Here is a 10336-nt window from a genome sequence, read left to right as displayed (position 1 = left end):
TAAAAATGCTGCTTAAATACATCAGCACTCCATTTACAGTTTGCTCTGGTGTGAGCCCACAGAATCGACAAGGAATTCTGTATGGTGGTTGAAAAGTTTTCAGAAAAAAACTAAGTGAAAATCTTGTTGTCTTCTAATTTAAACCTGTTTTTTTGTAACAATAAATTATTATAGGCATGTTGATGAAACAGATAAAAATTATATTGCAATAAAACTCTCTTTGCATGTAATATACATGGCAGTGGCTGTTGTTTTAAATGTGCATTGTGAGGTTCTGGTGAAGTCATGAGGAAACATATTTGCTGTCTCTTTGCCAAGACTTTGATTAGATAAGCAATGGTTTATCAGAAGTCATATTGTCATTGGAATGATTTTTATATTATAGGATTTCTGATATCTCACAGCAACTTTCACTTGTCTGACCTATAGCGTGCGGAAAAGGCCATCATTTAAATTTTACATGACCTAAATTATATATCATGTAGAAATAATCCAGTGTTCTGTTTATCATCCAACATCTGTACGGTTCCAATACTCTGCTGCTGAGTTCTGTAAACTCTGCTCACATCTGTATTTGCAAACGGCTGCAACTCTGCTTCTTCATCTGAACATCTTACATTTTCCCTGTCAGAAAAAGATTAACTATAGTTCACGCCGGACCATCTCTCAGGTCGGATCCAACTCCATCACATCTTTCTGGTCGATGTTCACAGAGGAACACCAGTCGATACACTGATCACAATGTGCTGATCCGCCCTTCTACATCAGCTGGCATGACTGTCAACACCAATAAGACTACTATCAACTTTGGATTTCTACACATTCTCTCAATGTCAGGTAAGGAGTGTCTTGTGCAGGATATCCCCACCGACCAGAAGAACATCTTATGTTTAACTGAAACATGGCAATGACATGGCAATAGATGCTGTCTAAGTCTAAGTCAACGGCCAAATTACTTTTCCACATTGAACGCATTGAACGATGCTACTTCGTCAGGGTCTTTTACATCACACAACCTCATACTGGTCGATAAGGAGATCTCACAATCACCTTTTGCACTAGAGAAGATAGCCGTATGAGAATCCCTGCCTGCCATTAATTCGAGGCTACTGTATGTGATCTGTGGACCAATCCCCACTCTTATTGTGACACTATGTACCTATCTTGTGTTTTATGTTTGCAATATCAGGTGACCATTATCATGTCACATTTATGTCAAAACCTCAGAGGGGAAAAAAAAACATACTCGCTAGTATATTAAAGTGCTTTCCTGCATGAGTTCACAAACCATTGTGCAAGAAATCCCACATGCTTGAGGAACTGCAGCCTCAAAGGAGGAAAATAGCTCAGTGGGTGTGTCTTTTACTCCCTCGCATGCTCGGGTTCTTACAGATGCTTTTCTACTTGTGCACGAGTTTCTGTATTGTGCCCTCGCTCCTGGACGACTGTGCATTTGAAGGTGACTCTGCACTCAGGCTGATTTTTAAAATGTTTTTTGACAAGTGAGAGAGGAGACATAACTTTTCTGTTGACCTCCTGGTGATTGGCCTGTGCAGGCACTATCACACAGGAATTATAGCACTACTTACCGAAGAATATTAGTGCTTTTCCATCAGGAAATGCTGGGAATTCTGCTTAACTTGCGAATCGCAAATGTTGTAGAGATCTCCACCATTGTCCCACCTCCAGCCATCATCTTCACTTGTAAAATAAAGCTTTCAAGTTTTCCTGACACTGCTTCATGTGTGAATATGCTTGCACAGGCCAATCAGGAGGAGGCTCACAGAACAGCTATGACTCTGCCCTACATGTCAAAATCCATTTTGCTTCGCGTGGGGAGGAAATTATTCTGAACGCAGACTGAGAGGCACCTTCAAGAGCAAAGCTGTCCTTGAGCGAGAACAACAGACAGAAACCAATGCATGAGTAGAACAGCACTGCACACCAATGGTGAGATCCCGACCTCGCATGTGGGATTTTTAGCGTGATGGTCGATTATCTCATGTGCAAAATTAATTTAATATTATTGTATGTTTATTTTGCTGTCAGAGGTTTTGACATGAGTGTAAAGCAATAGACCTTGGATGTCCATTAAAGCTGCCTGTAAATAAAATTATTATTATTATTATTATTATTATTGTTATTATTATTATTATATACAATTGTCCCACCTACCCACATTGTCTGGTTGGCATATCAGTCAGATCAGTGCCATAGATACCTGAATATGACCGAGGTTTAAAAATATTTTTTGTACATTTGTAGTCAAAATCTTTAGAAGTGTCTTAGAAACTTTGAAAATTATGCAGAGTTCCTGCTATTATAACTAATAAAAAATATTTTAAGACATATATGCACATACAAGTACTATGTTTAGACTTAAGCCCAAATTGATTTTCTGCAGACTCTTTTTTAAATTAAATTATAATTAAAATCTTAGATTATGGTCTACCGCAGGGGATAAAATAATCTATCAAGAAAACTGGTAAAAACCAATACACATTTTTACATTTTTCTTTAATAAAGTCTCATTTTATAAACTAAGTTACCCTTTACTTTATATGTGATAATTATGATACTAATGAAATATAAAATTCATATAACTTGAAATTGATAATATTTTAATTACTTAGATGCAATGAAGCATTATCAACCACTACATTTATTGGCCCCCATTTTATGATAGTTTCTCCTTCCTGACATGAAAAACCATAGACTTCCAAATTAAGGAGTAGAACCAAGGTTATTACTAAAGACAGATAAGCATTTTCAGATAACATGTTAAATAGGTTTATTAACCGCTGCCGCCAGTAGCCAAACATCACACTGTCCAATAGAAAGACTGAATATGCTTTATTTTTACATAAAGGTTAGCTAAGGTTCTCAACAAAAAAATTGTTAAGATACACAAATACAACTGTTGTACCAGCCTTTTCAATATAATTCAGAGAGAATAGAATGAATTAGTACTTAAAATTCAGCATTTTCAATGGAATGTTCAAAAGTTTAAATATTGTAGATATTATGAATCTAAAGGTTATTCACATTATGATATATGTTAAAATTCCTCAGTACTTAAAAATAACTGTGACCATTTTACAAGATAGAGTTAGTAACCTTGAAAAATTACAATTTAGTACACTTTTCTGCCTTGTCTTCTTGATTAAAGGGTCCGTTCTCAGAAGTTTCATTGGAGGATTTTCTGAAAAAATAAACAAAATAACTTAGTGATATGTTAGTAATACACACAGTGTGTTAAGTGAAACAAAATAAGTGCTGGCAATAGGTGACAGAAACATGGGTAGTATTGTACACAGATATACTGTATATATCGAGCAATAGATTAAGAGTTTTACTGTAAATAAATTAATAATGGAAGATATAAAATAAAAGATTTTTAATAACAGAAAAGATCATCACTCACAAAAATTGTAAGAAGCTTATTCTGGTTCTTTTCAGTATTAGGCCTAGCCTCATTAAACCCATGCCACTTTAAGCATATCACATGTGTCATGTACTGTGAGTAGGGGGGGCACCCAAAAAATTGGGCTCATCAAATAATGATTAATGTTGTAGCTAATCGTAATAATTGCATATTTAAAATATATTTATGATCCTGATAAAGAATATTATTAGAATAAAGTGATGCAAAAATATTTGCTCAAGAATACAAAAGACTTTTTGACTGTCTCCCCCCTCTGTTAGCAGAGTAAGTGGGGAAAAAAGTTGCACTACAGGTGAGACTTTAACAAAGTCATGGTTTATAAAATTTAAAATGGAGACCTTAAAAAAAAGCTTGCAAATAGGGTTGTAAAAGTTAAGTTGAAAATACATATTAATGCAACTTCTTTTTAATGGCATTAATGTTTTGACACATTTTGAACATCATCTGCGCTGTAGCTTGAACATTAGGTTGTTTTCTGTTGCAGCTGCTTCTACAGTTTCTTAAAAAACTCGGGAGACAGCTCCACCTCCTGTCCACCTCTCCTGTGCAGGCTCAGAGAGAGGAAGAAAGAAAGAATGTTTCAAAGCATGTTTTTACATAGGGGTTTCCACTACTGATACTGAAGCTTAAATAAATTAAAAACACAAAAAAAGTGATAAATGCAAAAGCATGACAAATGGTCCTAGGTGCAGCAATCAAACAGAATGGCTGGAGAGAAGGAGCAATATTAGATGCTGGTCAGTGTATAATCACATAATGGATTGCACTGTGTAGTTAGAAGAGCATTCTAACTGGTAAGAAGAGCATTATTCTGATGGTGCCTTCACACCAAATGCTTTTCTAGAGTTAAAGTTTGAGGCTTGAGGACTCCAGGAGCTGGATCGTGGTGACTTACTGCTGTGTCTCCATCTTGACCCAAAACTATCTTGCTTCAGGAATAGAACAACAGAGGTAAGGTATGACCGCATGATGAAGCAGATAAAAACAAGAGATCAGAGCAAGAGGGCCGGTAGAGAGTATACCACAGAAGGGCAGTGGCTGTCTGGGCCTGGACTATAAGGGAGGACAGTGAGAGATCGGAAGAGATGACAGCGATAGATCAGGACAAGAATTCGGGACAAGAGTGCACCAGAGCCGACGCAAAGGCAGTAGCCAGTGTCATGCCCTGTTCGCTATCCAAGGGAGCTGGAGGTGGGAGATCACATGAGGACAGCGGTAAATGCCACCAATGAACGTTTTAAAGCATCCCTTACTTCATCATATGTCAATACTACTTTTCTATCTTACATTTTTATAGGAAAAAACGTAGTCTCCGCTGCTCTCCTTCACCCTACGTCAAAGCCACATCTAGTCAATGACTGGTTGTCACAACGCATCGAGACACAAAAGTTCAAATTATCCAACTCCAGCAACTTTTCCTTTTTTCCTCCATAGCAGATGTTGTGTAACTGTTGGGGCATTGCTGTAATCAGAAAATCCTGCCTGCCGCTTCACTACTAAATTGTTACTGTGTTGCTGTAAATGCATTTGGTGTGAAAGCACCCTTAGAGGACTTTTTAGCTCTGTTTTACACTCCCCAATGTTAAAATATGTTTATTGCACTTTTTCCCTTATTTCAAGGCTTCTTAAAATGTGTTTTTTTGTTTTTATTTTTTTCTCCTTGTATATGGGTAGAAGCCCTGGAACGACCTGCACTATGCAAAAAAGCCCTAGTATGCAGAGTGCTCTTACTGCCTACTGTTGTGCAATTAAAGCACCGAATATACAGAAACTGTTTAGAAAAAAAACTGTACAAACTCACTTGTTTTCAGTAAGGTCCTGAAGTTCAACATTGCAGGTTTCAGGCAGCAGCAAACAGAGACAACCAGTCACGATGGGGATAATGCCATATATCAACATGGGGATGGTATAGTTGTAAACATCCAAGAGACGGATCAGGGGAGCAAGGATTCCTGCCACTCGAGCACACATGGAGTTCAGACCTACACCATTCTGCCTAGCAGGACAGAAGATCAAATCATCAGCCATCTTGCTACATCTATTAAATTAAGCTTCAAACTCTGTTTTTTTTAAATGTATTACTAATCTTACCTTCAAGTCATTACTGTCTTACCTCAGAATAGTGGGGTATAGTTCTGCTGTATAAACGTATACTGTGGCAAAACTGGCAGTGGCAGCAAATTTACCAAGTACGGCTATGACTGTGACCACGATAGGAAGACCTGGTGGTAAAAAAAAAATTGCATTTCTGTAACAATGTGCCTGGATTTTTAGCAAACTAAAAGAACAACCCTTCAGTGATCTATTAAGGGCAGCTCATTAAAATGACTAAAAAGGAGGTTAACTAAAACATTTTGATGTCAAAGTTATTTTACCTTTTGGTATAACAAGTATGCTAAGGCAGGCAGCACCTCCAAATATTAGCACCCCCGCTTGGCAAATTTTTCTTCCAAAATGCTGCAGGAGGGGCAAAATACCCAGACGAGCAGGAAACTCCACTATTCCAAAGATGAACTGTGTGAGGTAGATATCTAGACCAAAGTTGCCGACATTGAGGCTGAGTCCATAGTACATCAGACTTGTTGCAAACCTGTTGTGACATATATATTAAGTGATCACGAGGATTATTCCAAAATAAGGAATTTAACACTCACCAGGCGCAGCTCATTATCAGAGCTCGTTTTCTTAGGTATTGCAATCTAAAGATGTCAAGCATGGTTCCCTTTTTGACCGGTCCTTCAGCCTCCAACTAAAACATAATCGTTAGTTGTAAACGTAAGTTTGGATTTGGTAAAGGTCAGTGAATTTTTGGTGTGACTCACTTTCTCTAGCAGCTCCTCTGGTGCATTTCTTTTGTTCACTTTAGCTGCTCTCCGTATTGCCTTTATGGCCTCCTCCTTCCTGCCCTGTGTGATGAGCCAGCGAGCTGACTCTGGAAGAATCCTAGTTGGCAAATAAGCCTTAGATCAAAAACTGTGCTGCTTTTCTTATATCATTATTACATTTTGTGGGTTGAATTAGTTAAATATTTGTTATAAATAGGCATGGTCCAGTTCCCTGCAAGCCATATTAATTGAAGTTGGATGGCACTTTTCATTAACCCACCTCTTCTCAATTGCAATGTGACTATGAATTCAGTTAAACTACTGCCAGTTTGTTGATAGAGGTTATAAAAATGTACATATGGTTTTATTGAGCATCAAGTAATTAAATGTTTGACATTTTTTTCCTGTTGATGAGAAGCTAATTTCCTTTAAACAATTTGTTCATCTTATACAAGTTTGTTTCAAATCTTGTTAATACGGTGACGCCAGTAAATCTGTAAGAATCTCATAAATGGCCCATGTTTATTTTAAAAGAGGTCATATGAATGCTGACCAATAGAAGATTCCCAGTACGACGAAAAGAGGGCTAAAGAGCACCATCTGCAGGATCCTCCAGTTGCGGATAAAAAAAGCAACTCCAGATAGTATCATCAGTCCAAGAGGATAAAAGGCATGGCAGATGATGGTACAGAGAGCAAACTTTGATGAATCACTCCATTCTCCGCCTTTAAAGAAATATGACAAATATGAATTTCTTCAATTCTCACATTTCTTTATGGTTTGGTCTATCTAGTAGTACAGTATCATAAAATAAGTATAACAAAGATGCTATTAAAATCAGTTGTGCAAACCTACCAATGACGAATGCATTTGCAACGATTCCAGATGTCGAGATACCACAAACAAATTTGAGAGCAATATAAACATAGATATTAGGTGAGAAACTGATCCCTAATCCAAACACAAATAATATTAGGAGTGACAGCAGGACTACAAAGCGTCGTCCGAACCTAAAGACAGGCAAATAAAAAAAAAAGTTACATTTGTCACTAAAAATAAAATTTTTCATGTTAACTATATTCTACTTTATGCTTATATTCAGGTGATCCTCACCTGTCAGCCATCTGTCCAAGAACAAAGGCTCCAACCAGCAGGCCGGCCATGTAGATAGACTGAGATGCCTCAATGAAACTGCTCCTTTCACACACCAGGTTAAACTGACAACAAAGGTCAAAGAAATTAATAGAGGATTAAATTAAACTTTTCTTCACTGTTAAATTTAGCTAATTTGATTATACGGTATCTAGTTAAGCTATGTGTAATAACCAGGAATATACAAAACTTGCACATTTTTTTTTCACCCACATTGTTTACATTCTATCACTGCTGCAATTTCGCTGCTAAGCTGCTGCTCCTTCATTGTCTGAAAGCTGTACAAAACAAAATTTCATTTTGCATACACTCTGTGTATGTTTAAGTCTAAAAAAACTTGCAGCACTTTGCAAAGATTATCATAAGTAATACAAAAGGGTGAAGAAAATCACACTTTTTAGCCTACATGTTAAAAGCTATTTGTGAAAGAAAAGAACACATCTTCCATTGAAGATTAAAAAAAAAAGACTATATTCATAGACTATGAATATAATCATGCAGTGGAATTTTGTTTACTATAAGTTATGGACAAAACAAGTGCTCAGAGTTAAATGCTAGCTAATCCAAAGAATAATAAGTAAACATATTTGATGCTGTTGACTTGAGAGTGAGGCTAATGCTCTCCTTTCAGTAGGACTGGAATTATATTCAGCAATCCTATTTCTACCTTATCCTATGGTCATGAAATTTGGATGATGATCTAAAGAACAAAATGCTGGACAAGTGGCTATAATGAGTTTCCTCTTCAGGATGGCAGGCAGGGACAGGGTGAGGAGCTCACTATTTGGGAGAGGCATGGAGTAAAGGTGCTGCTGCTCCTTCACCTTGAGAAGAATCAGCTAAAGATTTCCCGGGCATCTGTTCTGGATACCGGCATCTGGAGGTATTTCATGCCCATCCAAATGAGAGGAAGGCCCAAGTACATGCTGGGGAGACTATGCCTTTCGATTGGCCTGAAAATGTCTCAGGTTTTTCCCAGAGTAGCTAAAGGAAGTGTCTGAGGAAAGGGTAGTCTAGGTGTCCCCACCGAGGCCACTATCCCCATATGAATAAGCAGAAAACAACATGTACAAACTTTTCACAATATACTTTACCTTTCAACTCACAGTTGTGACTATTTGTGTTGATTGAATACATGACATTCTAATTAAATGCATTGATTTATTGTTTTTTTCATTACAGACGGTCTATAAAAGTTAGTTGGTTGTAAATCATCTTGTGTTCATCACAACTTACAACCGTTTTGAACTGTTACCCAATTTCCCAGCCTTACCAAATACAAACAGTTTTGTCACCTTATAATGCTTCTTACACCATCTTCCTCATATTGTTAGGTGAAGCAAACTAAAGCCAAAATTTATATGATGAACAAACTGCCCAATCTCTAAACCTTGAGCCTCCTATTAGCGTATGTTTAGCTGGAGGTTTCTTCTACATAAAAGAGGGTTTTCCTCTCTACTGTTGCTACATGCATGCTTGGTGTGAGGGGTTGCTTAAGGGTCAATGAGTCGTTGCAATCAGTTGGTTTTTCTTAGATAGAAAACTTTGAACCAATCTGACTATAAGATCTGGTTGAATAGTCTCTGTAAAGTGCCTTGAGATAACATGTATTTTGAATTGGCGCTATATAAATAAACTGAATTGAATTTTGTTCACTTGTTTTCCCCCTATGCTGTTACTTTTGTTTTAATTCTCTTGTATTTTCAATACAGTAAAATATAAAATCAGTTCTCCACAATTGTTCTTTTAACATCCTACTATATATCTAAAAAGTTCCTGTCTTAAATGAACATGGGTTCTTTTATTCTTTAAACATTGGTTCTGTGTGCTATTTTATGGCCAACATAGAGTGTAAATGTTATAACTCTTTCTGTCTAATCACATGGCTTTCGGCTGAATTTTCTGTAGTCAGCACTTATTGTTGTCAGTCAATCATTTAGAGAGAAGTATCTGGCATAGTGCTGACTAGTTAAAACGATCTTTCTATGGTAAACCACTCAGAATATTCTTACCTCTGTCACAATGCTGGAGGCATCTTTGGATATCTCAAAATCAAATCCATCTGTGCATCCTGATGTGTTGTTAAGTCCGTACCTCTCAATGGTTTCTAGGTCCAAACTTACAGGCGTGAACATTTTACACATGTCAAACGTTCCTTCGCTGTTAACTGGTATGGTGAGATTTCTTTGTTTTTCATCAGTCAGGTTGGGTCCCTGCTCCAAAATCCAGTCAGTGTTACACTGGTGCGGAAAGTTCATACCTGTGAACACTTGGCCGATTACATCGAACGCCACAAATATGCTGGGGATACATAATGCAGCCACCAAACGTTTCTGAAACAAGCCAAATTCCCCGATCTCCTTAAGGATATCCTTAAAGTTGCTCATAACGGTCCCCTAAAGTCGTCAGCAAGTAACAGGGACAAGAGACAGCTTTGGTTTTAAAGCTACTCTCTCAGAATGACTCTCATCCCTTGAGTTAATGTTTAAACAGACAATCTCTGTGCATTTATGACTGAAATTGCTACCAGCCTTTCAGGGTTTTCATATCAACAAGTGTACAGCTCAAGTTTAGCACACTATAAATAAAAGTAATGGTACAAATTTTAAATAAACAGAAATGTAATTACTAATCATAAGAATAGACAAATCAGTATATCTTAGAATATAGGGTGTCTTAAATTGTTCCTCTTTCAGATTATATACATATGAGTAGATTATAACATGCTGTCATGGTTTATTCTATAAAGGCCTCAACATACTGTATTTAGGGCAAAAAAATTATTTTATTCCCATTTACATGAGAACACAATTCTTCTTGCAACTTTTTTCTTAAATATTAGGGCCATATTATTTTCTGTGTGCCTATGTGATTGCCAATCTGTCAGAAATTAGAAATGGGCTTGCTACAACAC

General features: G+C 37.1%; 1 protein-coding gene across 1 annotated transcript; it reads right to left on the bottom strand.

The window, feature by feature from the left end:
* Nucleotides 1-2699: 2699 nt before the first annotated feature.
* Nucleotides 2700-9934, bottom strand: slc22a13b (solute carrier family 22 member 13b). Its single transcript, XM_038293666.1, has 10 exons — nt 9435-9934; nt 7384-7487; nt 7126-7280; nt 6824-6995; nt 6268-6388; nt 6100-6194; nt 5821-6035; nt 5559-5667; nt 5247-5441; nt 2700-3202 (listed from the first exon to the last, which is right to left on the bottom strand). The coding sequence occupies exons 1-10, from the start codon at nt 9807-9809 to the stop codon at nt 3127-3129; spliced, it is 1617 nt and encodes a 538-aa protein (XP_038149594.1). The 5' UTR covers nt 9810-9934; the 3' UTR covers nt 2700-3126.
* Between the last annotated feature and the right edge of the window lie 402 nt (nt 9935-10336).

Source organism: Cyprinodon tularosa, unplaced genomic scaffold, assembly GCF_016077235.1.
Source record: "Cyprinodon tularosa strain WSP-4 unplaced genomic scaffold, ASM1607723v1 ctg33, whole genome shotgun sequence".
NCBI classification, from domain to species: domain Eukaryota; kingdom Metazoa; phylum Chordata; class Actinopteri; order Cyprinodontiformes; family Cyprinodontidae; genus Cyprinodon; species Cyprinodon tularosa.
This window is presented reverse-complemented; position numbering and strand designations above follow the sequence as displayed.

Coding starts and splice junctions, on each gene's coding strand:
- slc22a13b (XM_038293666.1), bottom strand. CDS start 9,809: ATGAGCAACTTTAAGGATATCCTTAAGGAGATCGGGGAATTTGGCTTG. Junction 6,036..6,099: donor CTGATAATGAGCTGCGCCTG/GTGAGTGTTAAA, acceptor ATGTCACAACAG/GTTTGCAACAAGTCTGATGT. Junction 5,442..5,558: donor CTATACCCCACTATTCTGAG/GTAAGACAGTAA, acceptor CTGTCCTGCTAG/GCAGAATGGTGTAGGTCTGA.